The sequence below is a fragment of the Malurus melanocephalus genome, unplaced genomic scaffold (assembly GCF_030028575.1).
Source record: "Malurus melanocephalus ecotype Western Australia unplaced genomic scaffold, MMel_1.1 scaffold_1, whole genome shotgun sequence".
In the NCBI taxonomy this organism is placed as follows: Eukaryota; Metazoa; Chordata; class Aves; order Passeriformes; family Maluridae; genus Malurus; species Malurus melanocephalus.
In genome coordinates, this window is record NW_026623233.1 from 371,459 (window position 1) to 393,829 (window position 22,371).

At 40.5% G+C, this 22,371-nt stretch overlaps 1 protein-coding gene across 1 annotated transcript in view; it reads right to left on the reverse strand.

Annotated features, from left to right (window-relative positions):
- The window catches only part of GLRA2 (glycine receptor alpha 2), a 119,310-nt gene that overhangs the window by 92,739 nt on the left and 4,200 nt on the right, over positions 1-22,371 (reverse strand). The window contains exon 3 of the mRNA XM_057387754.1: positions 2,334-2,401. Within this exon, the coding sequence (XP_057243737.1) occupies positions 2,334-2,401 (68 nt within the window). The remainder of the gene's footprint in view (positions 1-2,333; positions 2,402-22,371) is intronic.

Genomic DNA, 22,371 nt, shown 5'->3' on the forward strand with positions numbered 1-22,371 from the left:
GAGTGTCTCTATTGAATTTGCAWTCCAGGCTTTTCAATGAATCGTTTAGTTTTATGTCAAAACCATCAAGAGCATTTTATAGGGAAAAAAATGATTCCTAGGAGTCAAACAAACTTGTTATTTATCACAAGGGATGCCAACAATTTTACCACATGATTATATCTATTTCAGAAAGGCAAAGTAGTTGGAACAGCAATTGATGTCTGCCTCTCAGAGCAGACTCCTAAAACTCATCACAGTAGTCATTTAAGAAGTGACAGAATTAAGAAAATCAATATCAAACCATTGAACAGMATCTTAGAGAAATTTTTTTCACACTTCCAGCAGATAATATGAACAAAGCAAAATAAGAAAGCCAATAGTCTTTGTTTTCATCTCCTTGAATGTYTGGCAGTTTTCAGCAAAATGTGTTAATGAACATTGGAAAGGTGCACATTAACATATTTGATAGAAGGTAAAATGCAATGAGGGGATTTAATCAAAGCAATGAAGGAGTCTAATTAATGCAATCAGCATTAGGTCGTGCAAATATTTTCATTGAATGCCATCTTGTAAAGCTAGTGACGTGCAGGATTTTGCTACTTAAATCTGTGCTGGTGTCTCTGCACACTAGGATCAACAGACATGGCTGGGTGAAAAGGCTACATTCACAGCTGTCTTAGAATCATTTACACGCAGGGAAACAAAGTTTTCAAAAAATAATGAAAACGAAGTCTGTTGGTAATTATGTTCYGCCCTGCTATGTTTTTTTCCCCTGTCATTTTAAAATTCATTTAAATTTTATAGTGTTTTTAAAATATTACAGATACACAGTCTAAACCATTAACTTATCTATTTGTTTTATATCTCTGTATGCTATAGTTTGTCATTTATAGCAGTCTGTGCCACACTATTTTAGAAAGCAATCTGGCTTAGCCTTTTATCTCTAGAAAATATTAAATAACAGGGCAGGTTTTATAAAATAAAGTTATTTAGGAGCAGAAGATTTGTGTTCCTACATTCCTTAGGCACGACTTTCTAAAATGATGGTATGAATTAATTGAGTCTGAATGAATATTAAACAAAAAATCTGTCAGGCTAGATATCTGTTCTTCTTTCATAAYGCAAAGCTTGCAAGGTAGAATCTATTCAATTTTATAAAAAACTAGGAGTTTTGTTTGTTTCAAGTGGATAGCAAGTTCATTTTTAATTACCAAGATCTCAGTCCTGCAGGAAGCCAAGCACCTTTATTGCCTATGGCTTTAGCAAATCCAGAAAGATCAGGATGCTTTACAGGAATCTTTGGAAAAAGGAATTTTTGAAAAAGAGTTAAAACCTCAGCATCTTTTTAAATGGGATCAGAAATTTTTTTTTTATTATCAAATATTGAAAATATAATAAACTGATAAACTTCTAGACTAAAAATTAAAAAACGTTGTATGACAATTTTAATTTTCTATTTTTTGGTTCAGTTATCCTAAATTTTGGCAATTTTAAAATRAAATCTAAYTWTTTTTTTTTTKACTGTGTTCTTTSTATTCAATCAAAATATATATTTCAGTCAGGTGGAATCCCATCATTTCCTAATACCAATTTAACCTCCAAAAACCTAAGTCTTATACCCCTGTTCCAGTCATTTGACTCAAGTTTTACATTTATTTCTGTTACTGATGCRGCTGCAGTTCACGGAGATTTCTCTAAATTAAACAAGACCATTTTCTGCAGCAGCAGGTAATTCAGCATGTGGTGCAAAACACACTCAAATATGGTGAACTTGGCAGGGAGCCCCACAGCTGAGCTCCAGCCATTGTTCTGTCTCTTCAGAACTAATAAAATCTGAGAAATCAAGTTTGCAAACACGTGTATTTGAGCCATCTCAGTCACTACAGACTGGTGTGGTCCCTATGTAAGTGTGTTTAGACTTGTTAGGTGAGCTTAATAATTTATATATCTCTTTATATATATATATAATATTTTCTATGTATATATAATATTTTCTATGTATATATAATATTTTCTATGTATATAATTATTTTATATTTATTTTGTGTTTCTTTGTTTTACTTTTATTCAGCTGATAGGTTTTTAGCAGCTTCCTAACTTAGTAAATGTCCCCAAGTCCTGAGCATCTCTATTCTACATCACATCCCACTCCTTCACAAGATGGCTTCAATGATCAGTCCCACTCACCATTGTAGTTTCTGCTATTGAACCAAAGCTGTTGATAAATATGTTGCAGGTAACATTTACAGGAGGACCTGCAAGTTGAACAATAAATAGAAAAATTGACAGGTTGTGTTCATGACAGATATTAAGTATTGTTGTTCTCTTGCCAATAGCATCATAGCACTTACCATTGTGGTTTCTGTGACTGATCCAAAACTGTTGATAAAAATATTGCAAGTAACGTTTACTGGAGGACCTGTGGAATGCAATAAAAATGTTGCAATATACATTGAAACAAAAGTACARATCCCTCAGCCTCCGTACAATCTGGTACAGATGTGGCTGAAAACAAGTAGAAAGTGAGTTTTCCCAAACAGATCATGTAAATTTTGATCAAAAGAAAAACATTATCAACACTAATTTATTTAACCTAGTTTCATTGRAAGTTGTTATATAAACACACAGAATTACATCCTTGTATTTAGATAKTCACAAGAGACTTGAGTGAGGGCTTTTTCTAATCCACAGTACCAGCAAAGTTTAGCACGGCAACCACTCCTCTCTTCCTTCTCTCTTCCTCCAGGACTTAATGTTTAAAGTTTATCTCTCCACATTTACTCCATCTGTGGGCAAAGGTTTGCCATGGAAATTCCCAGCAAGGGCCACTTTTCACATTGACTCCAATCCACCAGCAGCTCTTCGTGCACCTGATCTAAAAGTGTCTGGCTTGCCATAAGCAAATATTTTAGCAATATCTGTTCTGGCTTGAACAGATAGCATTCATTAAACAGCTATTTGTATTCTCTTCCCTCCCACCTCCTTTGCTGTTATTCAGCAGTCACTGACGTGTGGCAGAATGAATGTGGACTTAATATTTAATTAGTTGCCTATTAGCTTMCTAGATTTTTTAGGCGTGATGAAATAAATGGGTTCTCAACAGAATCAAAAAGGATTAATACTAAAGGCCTGAATTTCAGTGACACAAAGGTTGGTTCAAGCATTGAGTATCAAGCACTTTCTTCTTTCACCATTATTATTTTTAATCACATCATRTTCCTTATAAATGAAAAAGATAATGTCAGTGCAGAGAATAGAAATATCCACATGTATTTAATATTTAGGTCTGAAATTTATTTACAAAAGATGGAAACTTTCTTTTTTGAAAAGTGGAAAAGTAAAGTAATTAGCCCTGTGAAACCCATTGTCATCCAGTGCTAGAGTTGAGTGCTAGACTACCCACCTTAAAGGAAGCAATCATCCTGGTTTTGGGAGTAAAAACCACAACAGTAATGTGTTTTGAGGCTGTTAAATTCCAATGAAGTATGTCAYTCAACTCAGTTTTTTACAAGAATTGTTTTTAAAACACTTTCTTTTTATCTTGCAAATGTGTTGTCACTTCCAATACCAAGCCAAAACCAAGCCAAACAGTCTGTTGTTTTCCTTCCACATTATCATTTTTGTTGCTTCRAATTGGTGGCATTTCTACTGGCTGGGCACCTAGAACAACATATATCTCTACATACAGACTTACTAAATCACTGCATCTTTGAAGCTGGAAGGAACCTCTGGAGATCACCCAGTCCCCTGAGTCCATCCTGTCCCAAAGCAGGATCAGCTAGAGCAGGTTGATCAGGACTGTACACATCAGATTTTGAATATATCCACAGATGGACACAGAGCTATCCTCTAGGCAACCTGTGCCAGTGTGCAGTCACCGTCACAGCAAAATATTTCTCTTAAGTGAAATTTCAAGTGTTTCAGTTTGTGTCCACTGCCTCTTGTCCTGTAACTTAGGCACCACTTAGAAGACTCTGGCTCCCATTCCTTATTTGCATCCCATCTATTATTCATGCACACAGTTGAGATCACCCAAAATCTTCTTTTCTCCAGGTTGAGCAGCCTCAGCAATCTCATCCTCTTCTCCTGTGGTAGATCCTCCAGTCTCTTGACTGCCTTCATAACAYTTTGCTGGATCCATAGCAACAGGTCCATGTCTCTGTCATACTGGGGAGCCAAGAGTTGCACTCAGCCTCTCAGGTGTGTTCTCAGCAGAGCAAAGGAACCTCAGCCTGCTGGTCCTTGTGCCTCTCAGTGCAGMCAGAGAGCCTTTGGCTGCCTTTCCTCTGGGGGCACGTTGCTGGCTCATGTTAACTTGGTGTCCATCAGGACCCCCATGGCCTTTTCTGCAAAGCTGCATTCCAGCTGGTCATCCCCCAGATTGCTCCTTCCAAGGTGCAGGACTGCKTTCCCTTTGCTGAACACTGTGAGGTTCTTTTGGCCATTTCTGCAGCCTCTCCAGGTCCCTCTGATTACCAAGMAACTCTCTAAGGCACCAACCACTCCTCCTAGTCCTATATCTCCTGCAAATCAGTTGAGTTTGCACCATGTCCCATCATCCAGGTAAGTGATGAAGATGTTAAACAATACTGGCCCGGTGATTGCATGCAGTGTACCAGTAGTGACTTGTCACCAGCTGGACTTTGTGCTGCTGGTCACAACCCTTTGAGCATGGCAATTCCATAAGTTTTCCATGCCCATTTAGCTGTTCTGTTCCATGTTGTGACAGACAGTGACAAAAGGCTTGCTAAAGTTGAGATATACACTGTTCTCCCTTTATTTATGAATYCTTTCAAGTCATGATAGAAAACAATTTGCATGGCAAGGAATGACCTCCCCTTCAGATATCCACACTGGCTATCACCAGTCATCTTCCTGCCCTTCCTGTCTGGAAAAGGCTTCAGGAGGATTTGATCCAGGCTTTGAGGCAAGGCTGGCCAGCCTGTAGCTCCCATGTTTTCCTCCTTGTCCTTCTGAGAGATAGGAGTTCTTTTTTATCATGTGATTAGGAATCTTTTTCAGTTGCCACGACCTTTTAAAGATACATAAGAATACAACCCCCCAGCTTCCACAGCAATGCTAAGCACTTGTGGGTGTTTCCTATGTAGTCCCATGGACTTTTCTGTGTCCAGTTTGCCTAAGTGATCTGTAGCCTAATTCTTCTGCACTAAGTTTTTATTGATTTTTTGCAGGTCTCAGGGGCATGGGATTCCTGAAGACCATTCTTGACAGTAAAGGCTGTGGAGAAGRCACTGAGTGCCTTGGCATTTTCCCACACGTGCTCTTTGCTGAAGTTTCTTTAATAACAAGGTTTTGTCTTGCAAAAGCCATCATAGGTGACCATCACCGTTCCAACTCCTCAGTGCCAGCAGAACTTAGCAAACATGCTCAACTGTGTTAAGAAAACATGGCTTATGTGTGTTAGGAAATGTGCTGCCCCATCACAGACTGCAGTCCAGATGTACATGAGCAGGTACATGCCAGAGCACTGTATCTTGCAAMAAAGCAAATAACTCCCTCCATTTCCCTACTTAATCATAATGCCTTTTATGTGCCTTCTGTTGGTAGGTGTGGAGCAGTATAAGAACTCAGTAAACTCAGAAAAAAAATTGATCAGTTTTGTTCAAGTTCCTCAGGTGAGGAACTTGAATATAAGTAAGTCTATGGACCTGATTAGATGCATCCCAGAGTCTTGAGGGAATTGACTGCTGTAGTTGCCAAATCACTCTCCGTGATATTTAAAACCATGGCAAACAGGTGAAGTTCTTGGTTACTTGCATCCATTTTTAAAAACGGGAGAAAAGGGGACTCTGGGAACTACTGACATGTCAGCCTGACTGCTGTGCCTGTGAAGATCACAGAACAGATCCTCCTGGAAGCTGTGCTAAGGCACAAGGAGGACAGGGTTTGGGACAGCCGGCATGGCTTTTGACAAGGACACACCTTGCCTGACCAACCTAGAAGCCTTCTCTGGTAGAGTGATTTTATCAGTAGGCAAGAGGAGGGCTACAGATGTCATTTCTCTGGACTTGTAGGGCSTTTGACAGTCACCCACAACATCCTGCTCAGGAAACTGGAAAGGTGTGTTAGGTTTGTTCAGCCAGGAGAAGAGAARGTCCCAGGGAYACCTCATTGTGGTCTTTCAATACTTAAAGCAGGAYTGTAAGAAAGATGGGGACAAYATTTTYWGTGRGGCATTCTGCAATGGGACAAGGGGTAATGGTAAACTAAAACACACTCCTTCCTATAAGGTTTATCTAATCTAATAGTTCATTAAAAATGAAAGTAGCAAACTTCTGTGAAGTATAGCCAAGGTTTGAGGACATTATCTAAAAATCTTCAAAGGCAAAGGAAATAATTAATTTTACTTGACTGCATAAAATCTAAAAAAAAAAAAATTGATATTGCCTGTAAAAAATTAAGCATGGTGTATTTTATAACTAAATCCTTTTACCTCYCCCTAGTTTTCCTTTTGTCACCTCCAATGCAACAACGTAACATTCCATATTCCTTTCAGGCACATCCAAGATAATCAAAGTGTTCTTTGAGTCATAAGGAAAATATTTCTCGAAAGGACTCAGGCGAAAACCCAACAAACCAAGCCCAAACCAGGCAGCTAATGCTCAAATCAACCAGAAAGTACATGTCTGGTATTCTGATAAACAGCTCASATATTGCTTCTGTTCCCTGCAGCTCCCTTTGCCCTGCTTCCCCAGAGGGGCTGCTGCTGCTGCTGCTGCCAGTCAACAGGACTCTGATACACTGCCTTCTTGAAAACCCTGACATTATAATGTGTCACACACCTCCTGTGACTTCGGGGCACTTAGCACTTACAGAAAATCGCTGGCACTCATCTTCTCGCCTTACCCACAAGCAACCTGAATACACAGAGTAGTGCCCTGAATTGGCTGTGGCATATTGCCTCAAAACTGTACCCAAGGAGTTTGTGATTTTACTGCCTTCTGGGTGGAGAATGAATCCTTTCCTTATCAGCTGCCAGAGGGGCTGAATCCATCCCAATGTGCAGGAGAGTCCCTATAGGGAGTGATGAGTGCTGAAAGAAGTGCATTTGAGCCCTGTCCAGTTCATAACTCCAGCCTGTGCTAAATATTCTCCAGTACTGGAGAATACCGATGACACGCAGTCACAAATCTTGCTTCATTTGATACGTTCTTGAGAAGATTTACTTGTACTCTTTCCCTGGAGATAATCCTAACTGAAAATAATCATGTCTGTATCCCCAAGTTCATCCCAACTCTTGTCTTTTTTGGTATAAGTCTCCCAGGCTACACCTGGCAGCCTTCTCTTCACATTAATTCAAACCATATAGCTAAATTGTCCTAAATGGGAAGGGAATATTATAATCATACAAGAGATTTAAAATTATGYCTGTGCACTTGCCAATTTTCTTTGATATGTGTATTTATTAAGGGATTTTGTAAGGCAAACTAAAATAGAGTACACATAGAGAACTGTGGGCAAAGCAGAGACRTGTGGAAGCAAAAATAAAAGATAACGAGGCAGAACCACGTTATGGAATGACAGTGAAAATATTGGCAAGATATTTACAGATCTGTGAGGAATCTTTTTTTCTATACACAGTATTTTCTGATCTAGTTTCTCACTTTGACCCTTGTGCCAACAGGAGGAGTTTTTTTCCCACCATCTGAAATGGTTTATTTTGTTCCATATACAAACGACAAAGATGAGCCAAACCTTCCTTCTCTCCTTACCAYGGAGAGCAGAATAATCACGACTGAAAAGACTTTTAAAAGACTAAAATCAGTCCCACCTGAGTGTGGAGATTGAGCAGGAATCCAGGAATAGGACCAAGGGGCTAAGTGGGGAGGCAGTGATCCCACCAGGGACTGAATCCCTTTGTCTTTGGGACAGGGATTTCATGTCAGAGCTTGAACAAGCGGGGTGGTGAAAATGTGGATGATGGCAGGACAAAGCCCCACATGCTGACCTGGGCACCAGTAACATATCCTAGGACAGCAGGGGAGGATAGAGGAACTTGTTGGAGACGGTTTTTGAAATGTGAGTTCKGTAGACAGCTGGGGTGTTAGAAACCATTTATCTCCAACAAAACTGAGCAGSCTCCAATATCCATCAGAGTCCTCATGAGACTTGAAACAGAGCTAACCCCAATGGAGACCTCTGCTTCTGCAGCTGCAGCACTACAGGTGCCTGAATTACCACTTAAAGAGCTTGCCAAGGCGCTCTCCATGGCCCTGCAGGCACATCCCTGTAAGTCAGACAAGGATAAACTGCTGCTGGGACACCTCAGCTGGCCATGGTCTTTAAACAGGAACAAGTTGTTTATCATCCTAGCTTCTTCCCTGCTCAGAGCGTGGTACACAGGATAAAGACTGGAGAAGTGCTATCAAAGGCAGTTCAGGCGGTCCTGTGGCCAGTGACCATGAGTGGGGGGCCAGGGAGACAAAGAAAGCTTTGATGCACTGAAAAAGTTCCTCTGAGACACAGGGATCCTGCAGCTACTGCAGAAGCAGTGCAGCTGCACACTCGTTTTCAAGGACCTGTGTAATGTGTAGTCCAAGCCCTGATGAGAAAATCCACACCTTTTAACGGGTTTGCTTAAGGTTCTAGCAAGAAAACAGGAGGCAGACCACAGGTAGTCGTTATTGCAAGCACCCAGGYAATATTTCTCTCTTTCTCTGTCATTTTGCATTTGGGCAAACCCAGTTTTTTCCTCTGTTTAAACATCATTATCTCATTAGAGTCTTAACAGCTCAGTCACAGGAGGCAAAATTAATGGCACCAAGACAACATAGGCTTACAAATGAAGGTCACATTTTTTGGTTGGGTAGTGATGCCTTTCGTCTATGAGGTTGTCTATCTATGGGATTTCTGTCAAGTTCATCACCCTGACTGCCTAGGTAAAATCATACTGCCTAGGTAAGCAGATAATTTCTTCTTCCTTAGAAGTATTAAAAAAAAAAATCCAATGTGGATTATTAAGCTTATGTCTCTTATTATTAATTCATTATAATTGTATCTACTAAATTAAACAAACAAACCTCCAAATTTAAAAAAAAACCCAACAACAAAAAAACCACAAAAAAAAAACAAAACCAAAAACTAAGCCCAAAAATCAGTAAGGTCAGAGGTCTCAAGAAATGCAGTAATTGTATGGTAYTTTGCACTGATGCAATTTGCTGGTAAAATCAAATAAAGAAAAAATTATTGTTCTGCTTCATCAAGCCAAAACCAACATCCTCTGAAAGTTCATCTGTCATATATAATAACTTAGCTTGCTGAGAATGCCATTTCTCCTGGTAGGAATATGGCAACGATTTTGGGTGCTTACTGTTGTAGTCAGGACTCAGAATGGTATTCTGTGGAATCAATATACATTTATGATCAACACACTAAGGATAACGCCACCAAAGCACTTACAAAAGCAGAGAAAAACCTGAAGAGATCTTCAGGTATCTGAAATCTCTTCGGGACTCTTATWCCCATCGATATCACTCAGCCAAAGAATTACTAAATGGCTGAGAAATACATGTGAGAAAMACCACTTAAAAAATTTTATCTTTCATCTTGGTGGAGACACAACACACCCTACCCACAGCTATATGTGGGTATAGATACAGAGGCAATGTTGGATGGAATCACCAGGACAGGATCACAGACAACAAGTAGTACRATTTTTCCCAGTTCCAGCTGTCTGTTTCCAGAAGTGCACATGCAGGCACACTTGGACATATATATGAACAAAATAACAAAAGAGAACTCTATTCTTACATCAAGATTTAAGCTGCTTCCCTTCACTCGCTTAAGAATACATCTGAGCAAGAATGCAGCCCTTTGAGATGACCTAGATGTAAAAAAAGGCGTGTGATATTCCAAAACTGAAAGCTCTTCAGCAAAATACCACTGAGGCCTCCCAAGACRAATACTCCAGTGATTGCCAGGTCCTGGTGATTACAGGAAGAATCGCAGAAAGAAAATTCTCTGGAGTAAGTACTGCTAAGCCATCTCTCTCTATATATACATTGACACAGTTTGAGCTCAAACAGTGAATAGTCAGTTCCTGAAGTGGTGTGTGAGCTTTCAGCTSTGGGACTATTGCTGAATGTAACAGGAGTCATGCTGGTAAAATCCTATCAACGTTTCAAGGAAGGAGAATCCCTGCTAMGATGCACTTTTTTGTGCCTTAAAGCTCTTGTGAAAATTGTTGGATTGGCATGCTTCACAGCCAGCGAATGTTTTTGTCCATAGACCCAGTTCTGGAAGAGGAAGGTAAGTCTCGCTCTACAAAGCCTCTTCAGCTCTGCATTTGGCATTACAGGATAGTCCATATGATGTGTTCATTCTTCCCTGACTCTTTCTGCTGAGGCTGATAACAGAAACATACRTTACTGTCAGCTCTGGGTTACAGTGGGATATACCCACATGGGTTATGTAACAGACATTGAACAAGAACAAATTTCGGGCACTATTTTATTTCGCTTCACAAACCAGGAGTTCAGAAAAAAAAAAAAGCACTTTAAAGAGTTGACATGCTCTTGATTTACCCACCTAACCTGAGCTAGTCTACAAAGAACATATAACCACAGCAGCCACAACAGAGTGTGTAAGTGTGCTGGGGCTGGCTTTCGTGTCGATAGTTTGAGGGATGGTGCCAATGTAGTCATGGCAGGCTGGAATTCACTGGAGACCATCAACTTCAGATATTGCAGCTTGTGCTGAGCCCTGTACCAGCAAAGGGTTGTGCAGTGCATCTCCGAGCAAATCACTTGAAAGCCAACTCATATTTCTACACAAGCCTCAGCAACACTTCTGACTGGCTGCAGCCAGTCCCAGAGCTAAAGTCTTCCATGTGTAAATGAAACTGTGGAAATAAATCTAAAAAAAAGTAAATCAGAACTGTTACATCTGGAAAATTCCCATTGGAACTACAAGCTTATGCTGCAAAGTTATTTAGAATTTATGTCAACTTTGAGAATATTCAAATCAATTCTTTAATCTTTCATATGTCCATCAAATTGTTTTTCCTTCTCTGASCTTTCCACTAATCTTTCAAATTTCCAAGTCATGACAAGCACATTTCTGCAAGGCATCTCCTTTTAAAGTTTTCCTTCTTCCAATGCAATAGAGCCATGGATACTATTTAGGCAAATGGAAATGTTTGCTTTTCTTCTGACATGAAAATATCCCTATTCTTTTTGTTGTCACAAAGCTGTGCTCACTGAAGGGGCTCTCAGCCTCTCTGGGTGCAGGTAGCAGAGATGCTTCTCACACCTGATCCTGAGAAACTGCTCAGTTGCTCTGCATTAATGAAGACAGAGCTCTTCACTGCTGATTGGCATCTGAACTGCATAAWGTGTGCAGAGCCCTGCAACACTCCTGATGTGGTTAAATAAAAGATGGTATTACATTTACAGTCGTGAAATCTGCACTCCACTGTAGGGTTAGACAAACTTCTTCTGGGTAATCTTATTATTAACAATGGTTTACAAAGCCTGGGTARCCAACTCATCTAAGAGACTGGATGGAATCACAAGATATAAATATGTTCACTGAGAACAGAAGGCAGGAGAGAAGATCTACATAACAAAAAAAAAGTATTAATAATAATATTAAAATGTTGTTACCAGCATAGGTTTCTATTTTCAGTCAGAATGAACAGATTTCTTTTTCTTGGCATACTCATTTCAAAATATTCTTTAAAAMGAAACATTACTTTGTTCATTTCTCTCTAAATATGTCGGACTTTGTTCCTTTTCTGCGATTCTGGTCTTGTGTTGCAGAAATTAGTGGAAGCTCAGCTATAAACGTCAATAGCTACAGTCTCAACTACAGGGCTTAGGCAATGCCCACCTCTGTGGCCACAGAGAGGACRCAGAATTGATTTAAACTCCTTTCTTGTTTCTCTGAGCCTCAGACATTCACTTTATTTCACAATTCTGCCAGCTTTTTCTCCATAATGTTCCTTGTTTTATTGTCTGGAGGCATATGCAGGACTTGAATTATAAAAGCAGCTTGGTAACTAATATTAGAAAACAGACATTGATTTATGGCTGATATGGAATTATACCCCAAATGATACATGGGACACAGCTGAACAATGGGATTTAGAAAATAGGATGGCTCASTGATAGGGACAAATGATATCAGAAATGGTCAGAAGCTGGTATAGATGTCAATCAGCAACAGGTCAGARACATTGACCCAAACACCCACCGCATCTTGCACTAACAAAATAAAATTTTCCTTTTATTTTTTAAAGCTCTCCCACTTTTTTACTCCTTACAATTCAACTAATTTCCTTTCAATCTGTGCAGAATATTATTTTGCAATTAATTTCTCTGTACTGACTCTCATCTTCAATGCTCCCATCAGTTGATCTATTGCTTATTTAACTCAGCCTCCTATTCCTCTCCTTCACATATCCCCTTTTTTCTTGGGAACCTCCTATCCTAAATATTCTCCCCCATCCTAAATACCCCCMAAAAAATCTTTGTTTTTACTGCAAGACACCCTTAATGCACTTCTTGGGTGTCTTTCACAAGCATTTCTTTCCGTCATCACTTCTTCTAAATGTAAAATGACTGCAAGAATAGAARGGGAATGAGAACTCTTTGCCAGCCTAAGAAACAAGCATCTCATAAAATGACTGCCTTACTTTTTTATCAACACCAAACCTGCTCTTGGATGCAGGATGTTCACTGAATTGCTGTGAGAAGCCTCACATGGCTTTCACATAGGCTCAGAGCTCTGCTGACACAAACCATGTTGCAGGCCAGGGCATATGATCTTTTTCTGGCTTCTACCACTAACAAGCATGCTGAACAGAAGTCTTCTACAAAGTCTTCCAAATGAGACTATGACCACACTGAGGGACTTATTGACCTGAATTAAAGCTATCCCTAATTATTTTTAACTTTCATAARTCAAATTTATATTTTATTCAAAAAACAAAGAGTTAAAATCTGGTTTTAACAGACTATGTGTGCTGTACCTGGCACAAAACACACCTCAGAAGTGTGACAAAACTAAAACTCTCAGGGCTATGAAACCAGAGTGCAAAATAATTTTCAGGAGTACAGAGCCAAAGAGATACAAAATTCTCCCAGATGCTTATTTTCAGATCTTTCCTATAAGCAGACTGGCCAAGGGCTTTTAACACCTCAGACTGATGCATTTGATGGGATATCACTGTCTGGAAAGAAAATCGCTGCAGTCTGAAACTCTTATGTGAAGTTAACATCTTTGTTTTTAGTTTAACATGAGGGAGAGTATGCACATGTGTTTATGCACAGGCAACAGATTCATAACTGGAAAAAAAGAGGAGTTTTTACATATGCTCCTGCTTTGGCACCATGCATGTAATTTGMATCTCTTCAACAACTGATTTAAATTGCAGTGTGAGAGTTTATAGCAGMGTTCTGAGCAAGCTGTTCTGTTGTTTTATTTATTATTTAGGACTAATTCTTTATCAGACATAGTAAAGAATGCAAGAAGAAATAGCAATTCTGATGCAATAGTTTCATAGCCTGAGACAGATATAAAAACAACACACATCGGGAATGTACTCATTAGAGGCATTAGTATTTACACATTATACACCAACATAATGAGTATTGATCCAGTAAATTTTAATCCTAGGTTTTCCCTGACTAATTATGTCAGTTAAAGGAAAGCATTTAGCCTTTTCTCAGATGTATTTCCCCAAGTCAAAAAGCAAGGGAGATAACCTGTAGCTGTTTTCATGGGATGGAGGAGGAATGAGTTTTTTCATGCAGTGTGTATCAACTGAGTGTTGGCTACCATTCCTTGAGGGAGAGAGCCCCCAATTCAGCTAGCCACAGATGTACCCAGTTGCTTCTCTGCAGCCCTGGGSTTTGGAGGCACAGAAACACACAGCTAGAGGTTTTTGGCTTTTGGAGAAGAGCATCATCCTGTTACTGTGCTTCCCAGACAGCCCAAGGAACCTCAGCCCCATGGCAGGCAGAAGGAGCTGCAGTGGCTGATGCTTTGGTGCAGAATTCCCAGGCCTTTGTGGAGGAACCACAAGGGTCTCACGTGGTCCATGGGCAGAAGACGATGCTTCAGCACTCACAGAGAGAAAATAATCTGCAATAGGCTCTTTGTGTGCCTCCTGAAACTGCTTCTCAGCAGGGTTGGGGAACCCCCTTCAGGATCCACTGCTCAGACCACTCTGCACCATATCAACATCTATAACCTCGCACAGAAAAATCAGTCAAGAATTTCAGTCTTTCCTTCTAAAACATACAGCTTTGTGGCCAATAACAAAACACTGAGAGATTTCATGCAGAAAAGATCCTTTCTAAGAGGTTCTATGCCTKTCTCAGATTGAAGGGATGCTAACTTGCATCTCTTAGACCACAAGGTTTCTTGGAAAATGGAGGGGGATATTTCTCACTGTCTCTTATYCAGAGGAGGTGGGATTCATCCTAAAGTGCARTTATGGTCAYTGCTAAAATTACTTCTATCCTAATGGTCAGGGCAATTATCAGGAGATGTGAGAGAAGTGCTGTCTCTCAGACTCTGTCCTTACAACATTTTCTGTTACAGCCCCATCAGCTGCCCCTAAGGTGTTCTGGCTACAGCAGGCACTTGTGTGCAGCTCATCAAAGTGGTCCAGAGTAAAGGCTCTCCTTTTGCAGACAAGCAGCTACATTGAAAGGTTGAAAAGTCATGTTCCCTTTGCATTTTTTCCCTGGCTTACTCAAGTTTGAATTCTTTGCTGCAAAATAGACCTCTCAGAATCATTTATAGTCCTTCGGATCAAAGAGAGACTTCTTTAAGCTGAGGAAAAACTGGACCAAAAATCTTCTATGTGTTTAGAGGAAGGCAGCCTCCCAGAGACACCATTTGTTTGGGGGTGGCACTGTGGCATGTTAAGTGATTACAGATCCACTCCGAGACGAATCTTTTTCCTGTGGATTATAAGGCAGGCTCTGAGATACCTGGTCCATATAGGAAGATGGAAATRGAGCAGTGCTTCATCAGAGAGTCTGAATTTGGTTTAGGAGAGAGGTGGGTGCTTGGTGAAGCAGACTGGGGCAGTTCTGTGCACACTAGAGAGCAAAACTGAGAGAATCTGAGGAGCTTTAAAGTAAAACAGTAGTGTACTGCCAGGTGTTACAAAGCCGGTGGATCACAGACTTCTGGGATGGGAGAGTGAGAGGTGTTTGTGGGCTCATATTCCACCTAAGTCCTCTTTTAAATGCTCTCTTCTTTTATTGGTTCTCATGAAGCACTAATATGTTGAGACATCAGGAGTAATCATTATATCTTTGTGCCCTGGCAATTGAGGATTGCTGGTCTGGCACAGTTCAAATAAACCACTAAGCTGCTCTTATTTAGCCCTGCTCTTAACCAAGTAACTGAATGGTGAATTACACTTCTCTCTCATGTATTGTACTGCTTAGATCTCACACAGTTTCCAGTGTCAGAGCTTTTATATTTCAGTAAATTTAGAGTTTTAAACATGGACTGTTTACATGACATTGGCAGGTCACTGTTTATGCCAGGYATTGTGCACCCTTCCTCTTAGAGCTCTGCCAAACCCTGGACCAGCCTGTCTGCATCATTTGGGGACTTCTTTGCAGACTAAAAACCACTCATTTCTTTGACAGACTAAAATGCATATCTGGAAGCTGAACTGCCAAACAAACATTTTCTGATGCCTTAATCAGAGGTTTATACAGATCCAGAGTCCATGGCCAAACAGCAAGAACCCCTCCAGCACACACAGAGGGAGGGGAGCAGTAATGCAGAAGAATGGAACCTTGAACAGCCAAGGACCTGCAGGAGRAAGAGGCTTCCCCTGAAGGCTRAGGTGCCYTCACMGAAACACTTCACTGCKCTGGAGAGCGAAGAGGAAAGTCCTGTCAGATCAGGATTGTTGCTGGAGCTGAGCAAAGCAGCMCCATCTGCTCCTGTGTAACAATCTGTGCAGCTGAGGAGAGGTGACAGCAGAGGGTGGCTGTTCTGTGAGGTGTGGAGGGAGGCACCTGAGTGCTCCCAGGATGGGTGAGCTGCTTACCCTGGTACAGCCCACTCTCACCTGCTGCTGCTGGCTCCTCTGGGCTCCAGTGATGCAGCCAGGAGCAGCCTGAGGAGATTTGGGAAAGATGACAGAGCCCTGAGCAGGCTGATAAGGGGCTCTGAAGGTCAGGAAGCTCTTTCATCAATCCTGCCAGAGCTGCAGCTCAATGTGCACAGCTCCTGTCATATTGGGACTGGTGCTGCTTCACATCTTTGTCAGTGACATGGACAGTGGCACTGAGTGCACTCTCGGCATGTGTTGTCATGGCACTCAGCTCTGTGGTGTGRCYRACACACTGGAGGGAAGGGATGTCATCCAGAGGSTCCCTGAGGGCCTGGAGAGATGGGCCTGTGTGGACCTCATAAAGTCTAATGAGGCCACGTGCAAGGCCCTTCATGTGGGGCAATGCCAAGCACCAGAACGGGCTGGGCAGGGAATGGATCAAAAACAGCCCTGAGGAGAAAGACCTGGACATGACCCAGCCCAGAACACCAACCCTGTCCTGGGCTGCTTGAAAAGCAGCGTGACCAGCAGGGAGAGGACTGTCCTCCTTTACTCCACTGTCCTGACACCCCACCTGGAACATTGCATCCAGCTCTGGCACCCTCAGCACAGGAAAGACACTGATTTGTTGGAACTGGTCCAAAGAASGGCCACAAAAATCCTCAGAGGGATGGAACACCTCTTCTATGAGGACAGACTGAGAGAGTTGGGGTTGTTCATCCTGGAGAAAAGAAGGTTCTGGGGAGCTCTTACAGCAGCATTCCAGCCTGCCTAGAGTCCTGCTGGAGACAGGCATTTTACAAGAACATGTAGCGCCACGACAAGAGATAATGTCTTTAAACTGAAAGAGAGTAGATTTAGATTAGATRYTAGAAAKAAATTCTTTTCTGTGAGGGTCTTGAGACACCAGAACAGGTTACCCAGAGAAGTTGTGGATGCCCCAKGCCTGGGTGTTCTCAATGCCAGGTTGGATGGAGCTCTGAGTAATCTGCTGTAGTGGATCCCCCTTCCCGTGGCARAAGGGTTGGAACTAGATGATCTTTAAGGTCCCTTCCAACCCAAACAATTCTATATTTCTGTAGAAATCTATAGAGGAAAAAATAAGGTAAAAAAATYTGTTTAATAAAACTGTGTATTCCTCTTTTGTGAATTAATATTTCTAGTAACTGTGTAAATGAGATTTGCAGATTATAAATCTATATACTTACAGTAAATTTTATGTACMTGTTTTTATATGCTCTAAATATAAACTGCATGATTTCCAAAACAGCCAAAACATAAGATCCTTTATGAGTGACCTAACRGCTTTGGCTTCAACTGCACAGAAAATTGAAGTGTGAACCTGACACTGTATGTGATAAAAACATTGCACTTGAATTAGAATATGATCAAAACAATAGCATCTCCTTCTTTGATATCAAAGGTCTTTGGCTCTGCTTAGACATTTGTTTCTCATAAATCCCCTTTGCAGTTTACGCAGCAGCAGAACAATATTCCATTACAACAGCCAAATCCAYTGATATCTCTTAATTAAATAAGTTGCTCTGAATAAAGGCAACACACCAATACAACACGGATCACTGTGGMTAAACATTGATGTATAAAAGGAGAGCAGGACAGATCCTCAGCCTGGATGCCAGACAGCACTGGTTARTGTGTGCTTTACACTGCTGCGTGCTCTCAGCCTTTCTGGCTTGCCTTGGGAGCAGCTGGCTGCGGGAAGCTCAGACAGAGATCCAGGGGCTGAGCAAACAGCCAAGCAGTGTGGATAATCAGGGGTGCCTTGAGCTTGCTGTCTGGCCCCATTTGTCTAGCAGCCTAGACATAACCTAACTAGCCATGCAACTCACCCAGCCTATCCAAGTTCTGAGAAAGAATCTGAAATTCAAGAAAGACAGGGAGAAGTGCAAGGTCCATAGTCCTTTTTTTTCCCTAGCAGTTTTAAAAGAAACACAATTAAAAGAATCCTACTGCCTGAAAATGTGCATTCCTAGGGCAGAGACTGAGCATCAATTCCTTAGCCTCATTTTTGCAGTTGAAAAAAAATAAACCAAAACCAAATAAACCCCATGTCCTGAGGCTAACTATCCTCATACAGCATCGTACTGTGTAATGGAAAGAGCACACACAGCTTTATCCGAAAACAGTGTAACATTTAAATGTGCCTCAAGACAGAAAATAACACAGAAGCTTACCTTCCTAATAATATAYGCTTGGACATCTCAAGAAACTGCATTTAGGGGGTGCAGTGGTCTGGCCAGATCTGAAAACTGGCCTACTGGTCTCCCTTCTCCTAAAATAAATCTTCATCCCATGCCCTAAAACTTGAATGAACCAATAAAGTGCCTTTTCTTACTACATGCTGCTCTGCTTGAACACKATTTGAGTCTCCATTGGACTTGGCCCTTTGTGAAAAATAGCCCAGCACAGGATATTCACCACATCTGAYTTCATGGCCAGTAATTATTAACTACTGAAGTGTAGTGAGAAGGTTGTTAACCACTAGGGAACAACTTGCTACAGTCCTGCAGCTTATCTTTGGTATGCTTTTCAACTTTCATATGTCTAGCTTAAGGTCAGGTCTTKCAGACAGATCCTCTTATCACATGAATAGAAGCTGCTTTTATTTATTAAGCTTGATGCCATTAAATTCACCCTTAAATGTAATTCAGTGTTTTCCATTCATGCTTTTCAAACATTTCATTATTGGTCAACTGAGGGGCCAAATAAGTAAGCAATGGGTTTGAACATATGGGAAAACCTGATCCTTGCTGCCAAGGAGTTAAAGTATTAAAGTGCATAAGCCATTTCCTGTAACAGTTGTCAGGCTAATTTTCAGTAAATTACTAAGTCCATGTGTTTATTATTCAGATATAAACCCACAGACTCGGCATGAAAATGGCATTCCACTGTTGTAATCACAGACTAATCTTTTACAACTACGGCCCTACAACCCCCAAACTGCATCACTAACTAAACAGCAGCTTTTGGGCAAGTTAATTCACACTGCATCACACCATCCACTAATGAGGGTAACATTAATAGACACTGTTGCTGCACCTCCATGTAATTCCATAAAAATCAGAATACTCTTTAGTAAGTAATGATTCAATGGGAAAGACTGAATTTAAAACATGAAATGAAATCCAATACTAAGAAAATCACTATCATCTTCATTGCAAATGTTTYCCATACCTGAAGATAACACACTTCTGCAGCTCTGGGTGACCAATTCCCCTGCTCTCTACCCAGTGCATGACAGCAGCCTATACTTAAAGTATTTGGCATAAGGGACATAGCAGTGCCTGTAGATAATGGGGTTTTTCTATCTAATAATTTCTAGATTACATTTAGATTTTAAGTGGCTTTAGATGATGAAAGTGACAAAAACTCAAAATAATTCAGTAACCCCTGAAGATCCAATACCTGCCAGCAGATGTTAAATTCAAGTTGGCTTTCCATTAGCCCCACAACTCCTGTTGTGATTCAGTTTTAGATTGACCCCTTGTATCATGGCATTACATGCAGTGCTCTTGAGCCTGAGCTGAATGTACATTAAACTAACACTTCACCATCCCTGGTTTCTAGCAATGAGAAAGCACACTCAWGGCTGGTTTCATAACACAGATGCCCTACGCTGCTATTTCTGCTTTTTATTTCACTTTGAAAGCAAAGTGAGCACTGGAGAAAGTAAAAGACATTGCTTCTCTTAGGTTTTGCCATACAAAATAGAAAATTAATATTAATAAAGTAAAAATGCATCATGTAAGCCTCACCTGTTGTTATTTTACAGAAAACATGCTCAACTGATATTATAATTGAAAAAACTGCAATTCAACTCATAGGACCATGAGCATACATTTGCTGCCAACAGAAAGACTCTYGGGGACTTCACTTAGTACTAGATAGCAGTCTTCATATTTACATTTAAAAGTATTCCCTTCTCTGTCCCTACACAAATTATTAGCCTATTCAAATTCAATGAAAGATAAGTGGAAGATGAAAAAGTAGGCATTAAATATCTGACAGAGAGTGATTAAAGAAGGGTAATTTTGAGAGCTGTCACTTTGACACTTCCTTCTGGCTTTTCATCGATGGATATCCCTTCTTAGTCTGGTCACTTTGTATCCAACCACTCGGTGAATCAAAAAGAAAAAGAAACATGCTCCTCTGCATTCAACTGATTGCATAAGACAGAATAATACAAAAGAGGAARTATCTTCCATTATACAGTACTTCTAGAAAAAAAGCAAACACAAAATTCAAAAAACCACACACACACAAAAAATCACAACCAAAAAAAAAGCCCTGTTGTTGATGTCTAAATGTTTATATATTCACCTGTTGCTCTCCTGCTATCTCCTTGAATTTTTTAATATGCAAGAACAAGTTAGGAAAAAGCAGTCTCTAATGATGAAATGCTTTATCTGGATTAAACACCTTGTTCCAGTAAGTAGCATTTTCCTCTCTCTTTAGAGTGCACAGCCTTTATTTCAAAAATTAATCAAATAGCGGCTGTTTTCCAGTAATTCAAACTAGTCATAAAAGTATATTTAATTATTGTATAATCAGTGGCATAARATAAATGTATTGTACTTAGTTGCATTTCCATGAAATCAGACTTTCCTGATATTTTCAAATGCTTGTAGTGGACTCAGAGAAAGCTGTGTAACTGGTCTAAAGCAGAAAAATCTTGATGAATGCATGAGAAGAATCAGAGAATCACAGAGAAAACTGTGTTGAAGAGACCATCAGGATCATCAAGGCCAGCTCCTGGCCCTGCCCAGGACACCCCAAGRSTCACACCATGTGCCCCAGAGCACTGTCCAAACTCTGCTTGAACTGTSTCAGGYTTGGTGSTGTGACCACTGCCCTGGGGAGCTGTTCCAGTGCCCAGCCACCCTCTGGGTGAGGAACCTTTTCCTAAMATTGAACCTCAACTCCCCTGACSCAACTTCAGRCCATTCCCTTGGGTTCTGTCACTGTCACCACAGAGAAGAGATCYATACCCCTCCACTTCCCCTYGTGGGGATGTTGAAGACCACAATGAGGTGTCCCCTCAGTCCCCTCTTCCCCAGGCTGAACAGACCCAGTGCCCTCAGCCACTCCTCCAGGGCTCCCCCTCAGGACCCTACAAAGAGAGGCTGAATAGTGGCACAACTATCTTGATTCACAATGACTTGTCTGAAACATAATAAACAAATATTATCCTCAGACTAAAACCAAAGCCAGATGGAAGATCCCTAGTTTAAATCATTGCTCCAGCAGCCTCTTTTATGGTGAAAAGTTCTTTTCTTAAAATATGAAAAGTGTTATAAATCGGGTACTCATTCAGCGTTTAACACATTTATATGATTTTGAATATTAGTATTGTACAATATGCCTTACCCCCCAAAATTATCTCAAACAGTTTTATGAATGTTAAAAACTGAAACAATTAATTATGGTCACAATAAAGACTCCATCTTCATAATACTAACTTCATGCAAAATAAATTTATTTGTACTCCTTTGCAGCTATTCTTATCCTTTAAAAAGAAGAAATATGCAATTTAGAGCATGAAGTATTTTCAATTCTTTGGAAACATTGATGAGACTCGGGCAACTAGAACATGAATGTTGACTAATGAACAAGGTTATCAGATGACAAGAGTTTAATTGGTGACGTGAAGTTCAAAACTGCATGACTTAACCCTATAGTTCTAAACTCTGAGGTCCAAAATACCATTCAAATGAACACAGAAAAGAACAAGAACTTTCAGGCCCCTCTCCAGCTCACAGACACGAAATTACAGGAGAGCATTGATCTGTTTATCAGTTCAAACTGCTGCAAAGTACCATCCTACTCCGGAGCGTGACTTTATAAAAAAATCAAAATCCAAAAAATGGAAGATGCTTTGCCAGTAAGGGTTCATAGATGTCAACAAGCATCAACTTCACTTCAGAAATGCAAACAAAATATGGGACTCAGAGGGGAGAAGTGTCTGTCAAACAGYTCAGCGTGCACCATACAACACTGTGCACACCACACCTGTTCCACACGCTGCAGTATCAGGGCAGCAGAGCTGTGTTTTTCATGAAATGGTCACAGACACATACTGGGGAGCAATAAAGAGCTGTCTCTAAGTCAGGCATGTGCAAGGGACTGTTGCTATTATTGGTTTTTGTCTGAGATACAAGAGATGAATATTTTGTAGTGTTCCTCCCATTTAAAGGGAAGAAATAAGTTCTTAAGAATTAATACCTTGCTCAATTCAGGCACTTTCTGCCTTCATTTACRTTTACTAAAATTTCACTGTTACTCATGCAAGCACACAAAATGAATGTGGCRCACTAATG